The sequence below is a fragment of the Triticum aestivum genome, chromosome 7B, assembly GCF_018294505.1.
Source record: "Triticum aestivum cultivar Chinese Spring chromosome 7B, IWGSC CS RefSeq v2.1, whole genome shotgun sequence".
In the NCBI taxonomy this organism is placed as follows: domain Eukaryota; kingdom Viridiplantae; phylum Streptophyta; class Magnoliopsida; order Poales; family Poaceae; genus Triticum; species Triticum aestivum.
The window spans coordinates 458,559,589-458,577,383 of NC_057813.1; the positions used below are offsets into that span (position 1 = coordinate 458,559,589).

At 44.5% G+C, this 17,795-nt stretch overlaps 2 protein-coding genes across 2 annotated transcripts; one reads left to right on the forward strand and one right to left on the reverse strand.

Annotated features, from left to right (window-relative positions):
- The first annotated feature begins 905 nt into the window (after positions 1–905).
- Positions 906–1,681, forward strand: LOC123157289 (eukaryotic translation initiation factor 1A-like). Its single transcript, XM_044575549.1, has one exon. The coding sequence runs from the start codon at positions 1,028–1,030 to the stop codon at positions 1,460–1,462; it is 435 nt and encodes a 144-aa protein (XP_044431484.1). The 5' UTR covers positions 906–1,027; the 3' UTR covers positions 1,463–1,681.
- Positions 1,682–3,759: 2,078 nt separating this feature from the next.
- LOC123156346 (RNA-binding KH domain-containing protein RCF3) lies at positions 3,760–12,704 on the reverse strand. Its single transcript, XM_044574480.1, has 8 exons — positions 11,770–12,704; positions 9,674–10,126; positions 5,794–6,042; positions 5,209–5,436; positions 4,752–4,831; positions 4,538–4,646; positions 4,321–4,447; positions 3,760–4,200 (listed from the first exon to the last, which is right to left on the reverse strand). Exons 1-8 carry the CDS (start codon positions 12,508–12,510, stop codon positions 4,175–4,177), a joined length of 2,013 nt encoding a protein of 670 aa, XP_044430415.1. The 5' UTR covers positions 12,511–12,704; the 3' UTR covers positions 3,760–4,174.
- Between the last annotated feature and the right edge of the window lie 5,091 nt (positions 12,705–17,795).

The window sequence follows — 17,795 nt, forward strand, 5'->3', positions numbered from 1 at the left end:
CGGATCACTAGAAAAAAAAAGTAATGTCACGTTGTAATACCAATATTTGACGTATCAAAATTGTTTAACTCAAGAGAAAAATATTATGTATAACACACACAAGAAAAACTATGTCTAAATCACAATAAAAAATATTCCTTTTTTGTTGGTCATATGCTATATATTTCTGAGAACAACATAAATCATTACTCTTGTTTTTCTGCTTGACTCAGAAGCACCCGTCACTAAAGTACAAGGAGTCGGACTCGGAGTCCTTGCTATGTGCGACACAAACTCCGCACTTTTATCTATTATATTATACAAAGATGGAGCGCACCTATATTATGTTGTTTCTCATGTGACAACGTGGAGGATTTCAAGGACTTTCTTGATGTCGTCATGTCTGGTGATGTGAGCCATTGCATTACTGAAGTGAGTTTTCTGTTTCCCGTTGCAACGCACGGGCATTTGTGCTAGTAGGTACCAAAAATAATCGGGTGATGTGAGACGAAAATAAAATCCGAAACGCGACCTACCAATTAAGACATGAGAAGTTTAGATTCGTTTGCCTTTCCTGTTCTAGCGGTTCTCTTTTGCTACTCAACAGGGTTGGATTCTATTCCAAAATCGAAAAGAAAAACAGGGGTTGGATTCCTTGAGCACTACTCAACCAGACGGAGGATTGGATTCCAAGCTCCAAAGTCCCAATCCCCGTCGATCCCCACTCCCCAGAGTCCTCGTGTCCTATCCTGCCCCTGTCCACCCACGAACCCCTCCCCTCTTCGGAGGCCCACCCGCACACGGCACCCCAGAGCCAAATCGCCGCCGTCCATCCCTCCCAACCCTAAATCCGGCGGCCAGGACTCCTCCACGCCTCCCCTCATCGCCCCCCACCCCCGTCCACCTATATAGTCCCAACCCGCCAGCCCAGCCCGAGCCCAGAAACCGCAGACCGCACCACCACCGCTCCCCATCTCGATCTAAAACCGAGGGTTTCGTCTAGCTCCGTCGCCGCGAGCCAGAGCCAGCCCACCCCAGCCAGCCAGCCATGCCGAAGAACAAGGGTAAGGGAGGCAAGAACCGCAAGAGGGGCAAGAACGAGGCCGACGACGACAAGCGCGAGCTGGTGTTCAAGGAGGACGGGCAGGAGTACGCGCAGGTGACGCGGATGCTCGGCAACGGCCGCTGCGAGGCCATATGCGTCGACGGCACCAAGCGCCTCTGCCACATCCGGGGCAAGATGCACAAGAAGGTCTGGATCGCCGCCGGGGACATCGTCCTCGTCGGCCTCCGCGACTACCAGGACGACAAGGCCGACGTCATCCTCAAGTACATGAACGACGAGGCCCGCCTGCTCAAGGCCTATGGGGAGCTCCCCGACACGCTCCGCCTCAACGAGGGCGTCGACGTCGACGGCCCCGAGGAGGGCGAGGGCGACAGCGACTACATCCAATTCGAGGACGAGGACATCGACAAGATCTAAGCTTTTTCCTCTCCTCCCTCGCTCGATATACTTTGTGTTCTATTCTGTTCTAATAGCGTCCGTGTCTGTCTGTGTCTGTCGGTGGGCTGTTGTGGATTAATGGATTTAGTAACGAGAAATCGTTGTGATTTGAGGTGCTTAAATAATTGTCGGATTATAGTGTTCGTCGTATTATTATGCTTTGCAACAAGCCATCTGATGATTATTATGGTCTTGATATTGATTTGTTCTCCTTGATTGGTTTGCCGTAATTTGGGAAACTTCCTGAGGTTGGCAGGACTCTACTTCACTAATCTGGTTGCACATTAGCCTCCTTTATTTAATTCTTCCTCTTCAAAAGAAGAACAATTATGTTCTGTTTACTGATTGAAGTTCACGGGACAAAATTTAAAATGCTACCATGCAATGATGATCATGTTACTAGTTTTATGCTTTGTGTTCTTTCTGCTAATTGTGCCCAACGGATTGGCAAAGGCAAAAGAGTAGGATCAGCAATCACCTGTGATTTTCATTAATCCTAGCGGGTGTCCAAAATATAGCTTCATATATCTCGAAGCAGGGATATACCTGTACAAAAGGACAATTGATGTTCTGTTTACTGATTGACTGTCAGGGGACAAAGGTCTTAGTTGTGAATATCGTGTTGCTGATACCATTATGTGACGATGATCATGCTGCTATTTTTATGTCTGCCTTGCGTTCTTTGTGTAGTTGGATTTGCTATTCATTCATAACAATTCAGTTCTTAGGACCTTCCTAATCGTAAAGAGACAGTGTGATGCTTCTCTTATGACACTATCATGTTGCTGATGCCATGATGATATGTAAAGAGACAGTGTGATGCTTCTCTTATGACACATCATGTTGCTGATGCCATGATGTTATGTTACTAGATTTCAGTTTTGTTCTTCTTTCTTTGTGCCCACGGATTGGCAAACACATAAGAGTAGGATCAGCAATATAGGGTAGTAAATGTCTCAAAACAGGGATATACCAGTACTCGTCAAGAAGACAATTGATGTTCTGTTTACTGATTGAAATTCAGAGGACAAAGGATATCTTTAGTTATGAGTATCCTGTTACTGATGCCAGGGTATGTACGACGGTTGATAAGGCAGTTTTCAATTTTAGCTTAATCCTGCCACATAATCTAGATGATAAAAATACTTATCTTTATTAACTAGATAGATATTCCTCAAAATGTAGTGAGAGATTTGTTGTTAAGAGATCCTCTTAATTAAGAGAAGGCATACCCTTTCTTCATGTTTCTTTTCCTCCACCTATCCTACGTGACACTGCTAAGATAGTACCACGTATTATATGAAACAAGATACCTGTGCAGATTGAAGCAGGGGACAAAACTTACTGATGCCATTATGTGACGATGATTTACAGTTGTGCGGTTGGATTGGCTTTCTCATTAAAAAACTACTCCCTTCGTTTCAAATTATAAGATGTTCAGACTTTTTTCTGAATCGGATGTATAATTACTCCCTCCGTTTCAAATTATAAGATGTTCAGACTTTTTTCTGAATCGAATGTATATTGAAGCGCTTTTTTCTTCACTCATGTCAGTCCGTATGTATAGTTCATATTGAAATTTCCTTCCAAAAACAGGAAGTAGCTTCCTTGTCCAGGTTTAATGTTATTAACTTGGTAAATTGAAGGAAAAGGGGATTTTTTGTGCATGTCGAAAGAACAATGCTTACTGGACAGGTTTAATGTTACCCTCACTCTATGTGATACTATGATGTTGCTGATGCTATTATGTGACGATGATTATGTTACGGTTGGATTGGCTAATAATACGAGGGCTGGTAGCCTGAGTATACCAATTTCGGTCCTTTGTAGCGACAAGGGCATGCCCATAGGAAGGCTGAGTTACAAATAGAGGGTTAATGGATTTGCATTTTGATACGATCAAACTCCAATGCTGTCGATAAATGTTTATGATCCGGGGATGTTGTGTACTTCATATTGTGCTTGTGAATAGTACGCATTACTCGGCACAAATACAGCACTTCAACTCCATAAAAATATGGAAGTAATGCAGTCATTAAGTTTCAGATAGAACAGTCAAACACAGCATCGATAGCCTCAAAGCAGTCAAATACAGCATCGATAACAAAAACCAGTGCTTCGTAGGCAATAGGACCTGCTGGGCATAGATGTCAAAAAAAAGGGCCTGCTGGATATATGGTGAATCAAATCGATACATATAATCAATATCCACTTCAAACACAATTTGCTCTACTTCCAGAATATCATATGCCTTCAAGGTCTTCATCAACCAGCAGTTAAAAATATTTTCATATCATTAACACATTAGTGTGCACAGAGAAGGTATCCATCTCGGGTTACATTGGACGAAAGCACCCAATCTGCAATTACTAGCATCAGCGCAAGGATGAAGTCGTACCATTGGAAAGAGGTGGTAGAATAATCTCCATGGTGTTTCTTAGGCTACTTAATGTGAGAAAGATAAAGTACATTTGTAATACAACATACCAGCTTGAATAGGTAAAGATCAGAGAATATCATACACGAACAATTTACAAATAAAGACACAGGGCTTGATCAGGGTAAATGCATACAACTGGAGGGAGATACACTCGTGCATTCCATCTAAAGTACACAGGCGATTCCTGGAAACAAGAATTAGACAATCGGCGCCTATTGAGCACGCGCCGGGTAAGACGTGTAATGTCTTCATTAGCTCGAAGGAATGTCGTCTTGGACTGGGCAAGCGGAAAGGGGACAAGCGTTCAGTATTTCAGAGTGCAGATGATGAATGGATAATCTCATAGAGGATGCAAAAAAAAAAATCTCATAGAGGGGAAGGGGCAAGAGAGACTCACTGCTAAGTATGAACCCCTGGAGCAAGCTCTGAGCTTTGTCGGCCTGCTCGGGGGTACCAGATATTCGAACAACTTTTTCCATGACTCCAGGTCTATCTTCAGCAAGCGTGACCGATGCACCGGACATCTGTTACCAACAGAGTTTAGAAAGTGAGAATGTGTGTAGATCTGTCATATCCGTCTTTAGCTTGCTTAAAAGTTTCAGGATATACAGCACCTCGCTTATTTGGGCAAGCTTGCTTCCAGCCCTCATGCTGAGGCTTGCAACTGCACTCTGGGGTATGACAACTTCTAATGTGCTTCTAGTCACTAGGGGGACAGCAAATCTGATGGGCAGAAAAGTAAGGTGGTCATGGATCAACAAAGCAGAGAAACTGACAACGATGATACTGACTTGCCGCTTTGTAAATTAGCCCAAAAAAAAAACTTACCGCTTTGTATTAGTTTGTCTTATATCATCATTAATGCTGCTCCCTTGCTCAAACGACCCACTTGCACTAAGTCCACTATCCTGCGATTGAAAATTTCATATGTATGATCCACAAATAATGATCAGAATGCAGGCATAGGAAAAAACTAGAAGAGGAATACACACACTAGCTATTGCACACAGTACAAATATTCACATCATATAGCACAAAATTCCCTATGATTATTAGTCATTTAGGTAACTGTTTTGCTCTGCCATGAAGAATGCAAGGTTGTACAACCCTAGTCAACTTAACAGTAAATTGATGTGGGACGCACAACAAAACCCATTTTGAAAGACGCAGATAGAATATAGCCGTAACTGAAAGACGGGAGATCCATACAGTAGCAAAGAAGAGACATCAGGGGTACAAGTACTTAAAGGGAAATCATCATTTGTTGCATGAGTTTCGGAGATACCTTTGAGTGCCACGAAGTTGCCATTTGTGGTGCCTGTTGGTAGATAGGCATTGGAAGGTCATTTCCAGCATATAGTCCTCGAGGTGAGCCTTTTGCTGGAGAAATGGATCCATGTACATTAATGCTGCCCATTTGGATAGGAGCAGACATCTCACGGTATATGTAACTTCGTAGTTTCGAAGTTACTTGCATGAGAGCATTCCGAGCAGCTCGAATCTCTCCTACAATCTGTAAAAACATAATGTGGCCAATGAACTTTCAAACTCAAGTATTATAAATTTTACATTCAAGGAGGAAACAAACAACATTAGCATCAAACTTCATAATTCTTCATGAGCAAGAAGCAAGTAAAAAACAGACCAATTCCAGCTTGGTTCAGAAAACGAAGAACGACAAGATCCGGCTGTATTTCAGCAAAGTTTGCTCTTAACTTATTGACAGAGAAAGCCCCTCCCTCCCAAATAATTGACATGCACTAAAAAAATACATTTATATACAGCCATGCAGGTGTTTGTACATGGATCCGTGCTACCTGGTTAAATTCTCAAATCTAGCAGAAGTGAATGTGCACCCATGAATACTAACCTGTATGAGCTCATCAGATTCCAGGGCACAAGAAGGAAGTTCTTCTCTTGGTAATATCTGTATATTTGCGCTAGTTTGTCTCTGTATATCAGATAATGATCCATCCCTCCCCTCAAAGCAAGCAATTTCGCTTGAAGGGACAAGTAACCTCGTTGTGATAATGTTATCCTTGTCAGGGCCAAGATCCACGATAAAGGTTTGGATGTGCAGCAATGCTTCTTGAGCTGGGAAAAGCTCGTGGTCTGGGCCCTATGTATATAAAAAGGACACGTTAAGAATATCGAAATGAAAGCCATGAGGGAAACAAGCGATCCCCCAAATTTCAGTTACAGATGATGGTTGATACAAACTGTCAGGCCAAAAAATACTTCAACTAAAATAACTTTTAGTATTCAGAATGAACAGAGATTAAAGTATACATGCATCACGACAGAAGGCCAAACTAAGGTTACACGCAAGCAGATACTGTTGTCATGGGCGGAGCTACACTAGGAAATGGGTGTACATATGTACACCCATTAATTTTGGTTTTCACTCAAAGAACATGTAGATACAAGCGTAACAAGAGTATTTTGCATATATCAGTTAGTTCTAATTAAGTAGGGTAACATTGATCTTGAATTATGTAAACCCACTTTTGTAAACGTGGCTCCGCCACTGACTGTTGTGACCATTAGGCAAAGATAAGAGGTGCCTTTTTTTCAACTCAAGTTGCGCCGCAGCTCTGAAGATTGGTAACATAATAGATAAGGAAAACGTTTAAAACCAACCGAGTGATTTTTGGTTGCCGTAAACCGCGTCGCGAAGCGTCGTGCGGTGCTCGTCTCTCGCCCAACTTGCGTCAGTCACCAACCACCCAACCTTATTTCCTTATCTTCCGCGAGCATGAGCCACCCATTCTTCTCTTCAAAACGTGATCCACTTTCTTCGTCTCTAACCTCTTGTTCTTCTCCCTGTGAGCTTTGCTGCCCAAGCTGCTAAAAAATATACGATGCAAAGACGGCGGCCATGTTGAAACACAACACAACGGACGTTGTGATCAAACACTCGCGACGCTGCAGAGATGCTCCGATGCTGCGACGCTGCGCCCGTCAACGGCTGCCGGTGCTGTGACACGGCGCTCGTCATCGGTCGCCGGCGCTGCAATGCAGCCCTCGCCGGCGTTGCGCTGCTATGTGGCCTGTGGTGGTTGCCGGTGCTGCAATGCAGCGTTTGACGGTGCAATGACGTGACGGTCGTCGGCTGCTGGTGCTACAACGCAGCCCTCGCCGGAGCTGCCAGTGCTGTCGGCACCCCAACGATGCTCCATCGCAGGAGAGACGACCCCCCCAGCGATGTTGCATTGCAGATCCACCGCGGCACCGGCTCTATCGCAGCAGCGGCGACCACCGGCGATGTTTCATTGCAGCTCCACTGCGACACCGGCTGTGCTACATGTGGCCGTCTGCAATCGCCGCTCGCCGGATCTATGATGACGTCTTCTGCGATGGAGCGGTTTTTGTCTGTGTTGCAAAAGATGCTGCGGAGGCGACGAGCACGCTGTGATGTGGGGGAGGAACTGACGACCTTGATAGCGTATCTAACGGAAGGTTGATGGGTAGCAGCCACCAATAGATAATTGAACAACCTAATTAGCTAACATATCATAGTATGATTTAAACTAGACGACTTCTCAACTCCCATGACTGGAGGAAAACACGAATTACACGAGTTGACTAATAGCTGACCCTCGAACTCTCACCAGGTAATTCTAAAAAGTCAAAGAATGTTCGAGTAAGGTAATTCCCGATTAGTAACCCAGTAACTAACGTTACTTTTGATCAGCTAGCTAGCCGTGTATGAGAATTGAACATGTTGTGTTGTGAAGTACTAATTAATTAACACGCATCAAATGGATTTTTCATTTCATTTAATTATTATTAATGTGCATCAAAAAGAATAACAAGTATAATGGAACTACGCAAATTTCCTGACGTAGACTTCAACACATAGTGATAATATAGTACAGCCTTATCGTGAACCATGAAACAATTTACTTCCGCCAGTCCAAGAGAGATCCTGCTTCTGTAAGTATGCTAGTTCAGTTCTTTGACATCTGATCATTGTTAGTTTACACCCACTTGCCCAGCAATTTGAAAACACAATGGTTGTGAAAGCAATAATTCTCAGAACCTTGTAATCTTATAATTGTACAGATATACTGTATAACAAAAGAACTAATAGTTGCACAGGTCCAAAATGATGTAAAAATTTGAAGTTCATAATCATGCCTTCTGTTCCAGCATTTCTATAAATCACTTTGCAGGCAGAGATAGGCGAAAGAATATTAGATGATGCAGCTGTGCATGGTACCCCACGACGAGGTGAATCACCGGAAAGGCAGATGAAGTGATGGCTGGTGGTCTTTTGTTTGCGCTGCCCATGTTGGATTTGGATGGATGATGCTGTGGCTGTTTTAGTTCCTGCTCTTGTTCTGTATTTGCCAGTTCGGCCTTTGGATCTGTATTTCTATTAGTACTTCTTTCTAGTCTAGGCATTGCTATGGCGTTGTCAGTTTTTTTCACCATAATCAATATTCTGTTTGCAGGCATAGATAGTGGGTTTCCTGACGATGCCCGAGCTCGCTAGTTCCCCTCTTTGCTCCCTCCTGTTATCTCTATCTGTGGAACTGTGTATTTCCGTTATGAAAATTAATGGAAAGGGGGGAGTAGCCCGGTTAAAAAAAAGGCGAAAGAATATTACATGGTGTTTTGTAGCTCTGAAGTCGGCATGTTCACTTATCATGGTGGGCTAATCTGAGGATGTCATGTGTTAACACTTGGCTAAGGCCTATTCCATGATTTTTTTCCCCAAAATATGCATAAATTTTGTTCCATAATATCTTGAGATCTTTGATTAAATCTTGCATTTTCTAAAAGCAAGTGAGTAATGATCCAACAGCTTTCCACACCTCTAAAATGATTTCTAGCAAGCAAAGTGAAATTGTGTTGTTTCAGGAGATATCAGGATCATACCCTGATACCCATTTGGCAATGGTGCATTGATTATGAGATGATATATTGAGTGCAAAATTCCACTAGCAGTTTAGGATTGGATGAACATGGTTGTTTTCAGGTCATTTTTAGTGTGAAAGCACCATAAAATATAGTTTTGAAGATACTTATCATCACGATATCAACAAAGTTTAAGAATATAGCAGTTTAGCACAGATCTTTTCTGTCAGGATTAAAAGAATGCCAATGAGTTCATTTCTAGAGTGATCAAACCAAGTCCATACGTTGATAGAGTTGTAACTTCTCGGCCTGGAAAAAATGTGCCAGTTTTTAACACAACAGGTTCTGTTGGATGTCCCGGCGAGGTCCAGTGCCCTGAAGATTAGGACGCAGGTTGGTGATGCTTCAGCGGTTGAGCCAAGGACAGAGTGCTATTCAGAGGGTTTGACCAAGAGAGGAGGAAGATTGGAGATAACTTTTGAATTGCCGTTTAACATACCATTATAATAAAGGGAACGCCTAACAGATTGAACTAGAGATATGATGCAAACTCACTCTTTTAAGGTAAAAAAACTTATGTCCCAACTTAAACCTAACCTAATTTCTTATGTCAGGCTGACCCTGACCAGATCACTGGCCGTTACAGCCCTGGCCAGAATGATCCAATCATCCAAGTGAACTATTGGCTGATATGTTCGAAAATGCTACTTTCAAGTTTCACCTTTCCACGGCGACATTATCTTGGTATCTTTTAGGTACCGACACAACCAAACCACATGTGGTGTCTAGTAGCATGGGTAGTATACGAAAACACCCTCATTAACTATTAAAATTTCAGAACAATACGTAGGGTGATAAATTAGAGGGAAATAAGTAGTGCCATTTACCTCTCTCGATGTAATGATTAGAGTCCTTTCGTCAGATCCAGCAATAAGATCAGTAAGCCTAACATCAACACCAACTTCAGCCTGTAACATATCTATTATTCCATCTCGTGATCCAACCAAACTGCTAGCCTTGTCATTCGGGCAAAGGATTCGAAATATGATTTCATCAAATGGAATCTCTGGATGTTCATTGAACTTGCTACCATTTGAATCAAACTCATATCCTGGTGGCTCCATGCTACCATTATTTCTAATTTGATCAAATCGGGGATAAGGTTCTTCAAATGCAGGCATCTGCTGACCACCACCCAGGTATTCATCAGCCTGAGAAATGCGATGTTCGGGTGAATTTCGTCCACGAAGAAAGGGACCACGATCACGGTGTAAGCTTTCCTTTAAACGGTCAGAGATGATCGCTACAGCCTTTTTAACACAATTTCCTTCTCCAACAACCTGTAACAACAATATCATGAGAATAGTAAACATGACAATGACAGCTTACGGTGAAAACAAAGACCGGGAACCAAAAAAGTAATTCAACCTGCCATGCATCTAAAATTACAATCATAATCTCAATATGATGTTTTCCTCTCGAGAAATTACAAAGGTTGCGCCTCGATGCATTGATAGATTGATAAGAGTTGAACTGTACAAGCCTAAAACTAGGCCAAACACATGGCCACTCAAGACAAGACCACAACCAACGGTAGCAAGACAGGCATTACAACCGACGCCACCAAACAACCCTGGTCTAGATGCCATCTTCACAAGTGCACGGGACGCAGCCCCCGCCACAGGGAGAGAGGATCCTACTCTACGAAGAAGGGCAGAATTGGGCCGCTCCTGCTTTGGAGAAGACAATAAGTTGATGGCATTAAGAAACATATGATGTCCATATAATTCTCCACCAAGCAACCAGCAGACTAGTCACTTATTTAAATTTGACGTGTGAGGATTCAAACCTATTTCGAGGAATATAAATCTTCAGCCAGTGACTACCTGGAACAGTTAGTGGGTGGATGTGTCATGTTTAAGCCAGCATTAGAAGTTAATAACCAGAAAAGGATCCAGAATGAATACATAGCTACCAGCCGACAACAATTCTTGAGCAGGACACGTCTTGGGAATGGGTGTTCAGTCAATGGAGTTGTGAGAGCTATAAACAAAAAGGTCAAAGGTCACTATGAAAACCTAATTTCGAGGTACATAGCAGATGACACATTCACCCACTAACTTATGAGAGGAGTTGAAAACTCATTTGTTTGATTAGTGTTTGGTATTGTGCTTCTTATATTGCTTGCACAAGAGGAATATTCAGGCTTGTTTAGGAAATGAACGAATTCACTTTTTCCCTGTACTAAGCCAGTGATTATCCCCATACCACTGCAATGTCACTGTACATAGAAGCAAACCAACTTGAGGTATCTTAACTAACTCGGGAGAAGGAATAAACACGCAGGAAGGTAGATGAGAATGGCTCGTAGCAGAATAACATGATTGCACACAATATTCTCCTTGTTTTATCTCCCCACATGATGGTTTTCTCCTGAGTGATTCAATGCAGCAATGCCCATGGAGAAAGACATTCACAACTTATCTACAATCTGAATAGCACTCGACCAACTATGAAACTGAATCTTGATTTTTTTTTTTTTTTTGCAGGGTCAGAATCTTGATTGATATCTCTTCAGTCCCATGTACTTGAAAACATGGATGCAGAAATCTGTGCACTGGCTTACTTCCCGCGCCTCCTCACACAGAACCAATACTTTTCAATGGAAGGGCAACCATGGCACTACAAGCCACATAAAAATGTCATCATGGAAACCAAATCTCAAGGTACACGGCATGAGGCATTACCCACTAACTTAAGAGTAGTTGAACATTCATATGTTTGATTTGTCTTTAGTCCAAGTCTTCTCCAACACTTAACATAATTGTTAGCCCACATTTGTTTCCCTTTTTTAGTTCAGCTAATAGCTTCGAATGGTGCAGTGCTAATACCAATGCTATATCCAATCAAAACACCAACTGTTAATGCTCTCTTATCAGAAGAAGAATTGAAATATTTTACAACATTGTAGCAGGCACCATACCTGCACAACCTCTTCCGACAACGATACACATTGAGGCATGTTCTGCTCACGAGGCAGGATCCTGATGTGCGTCTTGGTCTCGGACCTCATCTGCTCAATGATCTTGCCACCCTTGCCAAGCAGGCATCCCACATGCTGCCGTGGCACGATGAGCCGGGTGGTCACCTTACCCCGGTCCCTGGCGTCCTTGCCCCTGGGCCCGTACTCGCCGTCCTCATCGCCGTCGTCAGGCTGCGTCTCCAGGATCCGCCGGTGCACCATGAGGAGCGCCTCCTGCGCCGGCGAGAACATCGGCGGGCGGCCATCCGCCTCGCGTGGCACGCCGTCGGTCGTCTCGATGACGCGGACAGGGTCCCCGGGGAAGGGCGGGTGGATAGTGATGATCGCGCCGCTGTCATCCTGGGCGTTGTTAATGAAGCTGGCGGGGAAGCCGTAGGTCTTGGACTCCGGGCACAGGATGCGGAAGGAGGTGGTCTGGCCGGGACCCCCGCCCCCCACCGCCGCGGAGGAAGCGGGCGGCGGCGGGGGCGGGAGAGGGGGCGGTGCGGCGTCAGGGGGGAGGAAGCCGCCGCGGCGGTCGGAGGCGCCGCCGCCGCCACCTCCGGGTGGTCCGCGGCGGTGGTAGTTGGCGTTAGGGTTCGGGCCCCCGCCCCCGCCGCGGCGGTCGAAGCGGGGCTTGGAGCGGGGCGGCGGCGAGTCCTGGTCGTAGTGGTACCCGCGCTTGGAGCGGGAGCGATCCATTGCTGGATTCCGGAGCTTCGCGTTCGTTTTTCGGTTCTCGTTCGATTTGATTTGAATCCCGTTGGATCGACGCGATGCGATGCGATGCGATTCGGATTTAGGGTTTAGAGAGGTTGGGGAAGGGAGGGGAGTTGGCTGACAGGGAACGCGCCATGGGATGGTAGGCAGAGGATGGGAACGGTGCGTGGTCGGATCCAGACATCCGGATTCCCCACACAAGCTCACTATACTATACGTATAAAATTCAGTGCTATTTTTATTTTATTTTAAAAACCTTGATCTATTCAATCAACTTAGGCGGGTTGTAATAGTAGTATCATAGCTAATATCATGCATGCCAACTAGGCAATTTTAATGAGGTGTCCTAGCATTAAATGAAGAAAGAGAGGGTATAGTATCATATCATGATACCGTATCATATTAGATGTTGTGCTACTTTGTGTCATGCATGGCAATAAATAGAGTACTACATGATACTAATATATGATACTATACATTAAGGAGGTAGTATCATACACTAGTATCATATGCATGATACTAGTATATGATACTCCCCATTACAACCGGCCTTAGCATATACGAGTAGATCACTAAATGAGAAGTTTTACAGTATGTGGACCGTGCCTTACATTTTCAATATTGATGGTAGTTTGTGTTATTATGACTGAATAGCTAAATTGTCATGTATTACCACAGTAAAAAAAATACGAATCATCCAGATATATGTTATATTCCGTCCGTTTCAAAATAAGTGTCTCAAGTTTTTACACTTAGATTATGCGCCGTGACCAGGGTGAAGTGGAAAACGAGAGAAGTTAATGTTTTTTTTAATTAATAGCATTGCATGCAATAAACAAACCACTGCATGTCGTGTTTGCTAGTCTCAAATTTTAAAAGCATGCACGGCCCACATCTCGTATTGGTTGATATGTCACGAAACAAGAAACGAGGTGAGAGTTAATGTACCGCGCCTAAGTGTTTTGGGATTATTTGATTTTCGTAGGGTGACTTATACACCTAGACGGAAGGAGTATTTATGATGACATGTGTTTTCCAATTTGTATGGCGACAACATTGATTCTCTCCCGCTTTTTTAATGCTTGAAAATCACCATGCTTCCTTACCCCTATTCTTCCCTGCGAAAAGATAAAGCAGTATCTTTCACTTGGCCCCTCTTACCCCTCGCATTGCCATTGCCTTTACCCCTTGCTCTAGCATTTTCATCGCTTCAAATTCTATCATCTTGGGAGAGATGATGGTGTGTTGTGATACACCTAGACGGAGAGAGGTAATGGCATATTGAATAACAGAAGTTCGATGCAAAAAGGTTCACAATGTTGGCTAGTGATTGGGTTATCAAATTTCTTCCTGGCCTAAAAATGTCAAGGTTGCCAAATATTGATAATACTAAATGTTGGCATCAAACCAAGTAGGCTCGCAATGACAATGCCCGTCTCTCCTTATTCTTCAATGGCCACAAAGACAACACTTTTATGCTCATAAGAAATGTAAAGAAAAAGGGAATATATCTAAGAAAATCAAACGGAAACAAGCCATGGTTAACTAAAATTACCCTTTCCTTAAACTTCTATGTGTTATTATGCTATGCATACAAGCTGACTCGCAGTGTACAAATCTAACTACGGCACATGGTTAATACAACTCACAATCACGACCACTTACTTAGTCCAAGTCCCTTCACAAGACATCTCACACACTAATTCACCTTGCGAGCAATTGTCCTTAGCTTGGCTCTAGCTAATCGGGGCGAACCTCGAGCACTCCCCTTGGCTCCTTGGGTTGGCACACAATTAAACCGCAAATTGCGTTGTTATCTATACCAAAATTACTTAGGGAGGAAAATGGCCTTTCAGCAGGGGCCACAAGGGCCTATCTGTGGGATCACGCTCTACAGTCATGTGGCAATGAACCCGGGGGGCGCGACATTGACGAGGAGCTTTGGAGAGGAAGTGGAAAGATGGCTCGAAGCCCATCCCCTTCAATATCTTTATCTTCTTCACCGTCGCCGTTGCGACCTTCCCGTCGGTCACGCGACGGGATGTCAGGATCTAGAGGTGATGACCCTGGGGACGGCTCCACGAGGAAGAAGGTGATGGAAATATGCCATAGAGGCAATAATAAAATGGTTATTATTATATTTCCTTGATCGTGATAAAAGTTTATTATTCATGCTAGAATTGTATTGTATTGACCGGAAACTTAAATACATGTGTGGATACATAAACAATCATGTGTCCCTAGTGAGCCTCTACTAGACTATCTCGTTGATCAAAGATGGTTAAGGTTTCCTAACCATAGACATGAGTTTTCATTTGATAACTCACATCATTAGGAGAATGATGTGATGGACAAGACCCATCCGTTAGCTTAGCATATGATCATTCAGTTTATTGCTATTACTTTCTCATGTCAAATACATGTTCATTCAACCATGAGATCATGCAACTCCCGAATACAAGAGGAATACCTTGTGTGCTATCAAATGTCATAACATAACTGGGTGATCATAAAGATACTCTACAGGTATCTTCGAAGGTGTTTGTTGAGTTGGCATAGATCAAGATTGGGATTTGTCACTCCATGTATCGGAGAGGTATCTCTGGGCCTTCTCGGTAATACACATCATAATAAGCTTGCAAGAAAATGACTAAGGAGTTAGTTACGAGATGATGTATTACGAAACGGGTAAAGAGACTTTCCGGTAATGAGATTGGACTAGGTATGAAGATACCGGCGGTCGAATCTCGGGAAAGTAACATATGTATGTACAAAGGGAATTACGTATGTTGTCATAAGGTTCGACCAATAAAGATCTTCGTAGAATATGTAGGAATCAATATGGGCATCCAGGTTCCGCTATTGATTATTGACCGAAGAGGTGTCTCGGTCATGTATACATAGTTCTCGAACCCGTAGGGTCCGCACGCTTAACATCCATTGATGATCTAGTGTTATATGAGTTATATGATTTGGTGACCGAATGTTGTTCGGAGTCCCGGATGAGATCACGGACATGACGAGGAGATCCGGAATGGTCCAAAGGTAAATATTTATATATAAGACGATGATATTCATGTTGGAAATATGCCCTAGAGGCAATAATAAAAGGATTATTATTATATTTCCTTGTTCATGATAATTGTCTTTTATTCATGCTATAATTGTATTATCCGGAAATCTTAATACACGTGTGAATACATAGACCACAATATGTCCCTAATGAGCCTCTAGTTGACTAGTTCGTTGATCAACAGATAGTCATGGTTTCCTGACTATGGACATTGGATGTCACTGATAACGGGATCACATCATTAGGAGAATGATGTGATGGACAAGACCCAATCCTAAGCATAGCACAAGATCGTGTAGTTCATTTTGCTAGAGCTTTTCCAATGTCAAGTATCTCTTCCTTAGACCATGAGATCGTGTAACTCCCGGATACCGTAGGAGTGCTTTGGGTGTACCAAACATCACAACGTAACTGGGTGACTATAAAGGTGCACTACAGGTATCTCCTAAAGTGTCTGTTAGGTTGACACGGATCGAGACTGGACTCCATATGACGGAGAGGTATCTCTGGGCCCACTCGGTAATGCATCATCATAATGAGCTCAAAGTGACCAAGTGTCTGGTCACGGGATCATGCATTACGGTAAGATTAAAGTTACTTGCTGGTAACGAGATTGAACGAGGTATTGGGATACCGATGATCGAATCTCGGGCAAGTAACATACCGATTGACAAAGGAATTGTATACGGGGTTTCTTGAATCCTCGACATCGTGGTTCATCCGATAAGATCATCGAGGAGCATGTGGGAGCCAACATGGGTATCCAGATCCCGCTGTTGGTTATTGACCGGAGAGCCATCTCGGTCATGTCTACGTGTCTCCCGAACCCGTAGGGTCTACACACTTAAGGTTCGGTGACGCTAGGGTTGTAGAGATATGAGTATGCAGCAAACCGAAAGTTGTTCGGAGTCCCGGATGAGATCCCGGACATCACGAGGAGTTCCGGAATGGTCCGGAGGTAAAGAATTATATATGGGAAGTCGAGTTTCGGCCATCGGGGAAGTTTCGGGGGTCATCGGTATTGTACCGGGACCACCGGAAGGGTCCCAGGGGTGCACCGGGTGGGTCCATCCATCCCGGAGGGCCCCATGGGCTGAAGTGGGAGGGGAACCAGCCCCTGTTGGGCTGGTGCACCCCCCCTGGGCCCCCCTCTGCGCCTAGGGTTGGGAACCCTAGGGGAGGGGGCGCCTCCACTTGCCTTGGGGAGCACTCCACCCCCTGGCCGCCCCCCCCCCCCTTGGGAGATCCCATCTCCAGGGCCGGCGCCCCCCTGGGGTCCCTATATAAAGAGGGGGGTGGGAGGGCAGCCGCACCCTGACATCTGGTGCCTCCCTCCCCCTTGCTACACCTCCTCCTCCCGTAGTCGCTTGGCAAAGCCCTGCCGGAACCCAGTTGCATCCACCACCACGTTGTCGTGCTGCTGGATCTTCATCAACCTCTCCTTCCCCCCTTGCTGGATCAAGAAGGAGGAGACGTCACGCTGACCGTACGTGTGTTGAACGCGGAGGTGCCATCCGTTCGGTGCTAGGATCTCCGGTGATTTGGATCACGACGAGTACGACTCCCTCAACCCTGTTCTCTTGAACGCTTCCGCTCGTGATCTACAAGGGTATGTAGATGCACTCCCCTCTCTCGTTGCTAGATGAACTCATAGATTGATCTTGGTGAACGTAGGAATTTTTTTATTTTATGCAACGTTCCCCTACAATTCAGACACCAGAAGAGTTCGGATTGCACCGGGTAGTCATTGGGTCACCGGAAGGGGTTCCGCACACCCCCGGGAGGTCTATGCGCCTAATGGGCCAAGGGGAGAGATACACCAGCCCACAAAGGGGGCTGGCACGCCCCTCTCCCTGGCCACCGGCCCTAGGGAAGGAAAGGGGGAGGACTAGCCCATTTCGCCTTCCCCTCCACATGGGAGAAAGGAAGGAGGACACCCTCCCCTGCCTTTTCCCGCGCGCCTAGAAAGACAGGGGGGCGGCTAGTGGCAGGACCCAAAGTGGGATTTGGCCCCACTTGGGGCGCCTCCTTGGCTGCTCCTGAAGGAAATATGCCCTAGAGGCAATAATAAAGTTATTATTTATTTCCTCATATCATGATAAATGTTTATTATTCATGCTAGAATTGTATTACCCGGAAACATAATACATGTGTGAATACATAGACAAACATAGTGTCACTAGTATGCCTCTAC

Bases quoted from the DNA above. Each gene is read 5' to 3' on its own strand.
- LOC123156346 (XM_044574480.1), bottom strand. From the start codon at position 12,510: ATGGATCGCTCCCGCTCCAAGCGCGGGTACCACTACGACCAGGACTCG. The intron at 10,127-11,769 runs GTATGGTGCCTG...TTGTTGTTACAG, and splicing joins TGTCGGAAGAGGTTGTGCAG to GTTGTTGGAGAAGGAAATTG. The intron at 4,647-4,751 runs GTAAGTTTTTTT...TCTGCCCATCAG, and splicing joins AGACAAACTAATACAAAGCG to ATTTGCTGTCCCCCTAGTGA.
- LOC123157289 (XM_044575549.1), top strand. From the start codon at position 1,028: ATGCCGAAGAACAAGGGTAAGGGAGGCAAGAACCGCAAGAGGGGCAAG.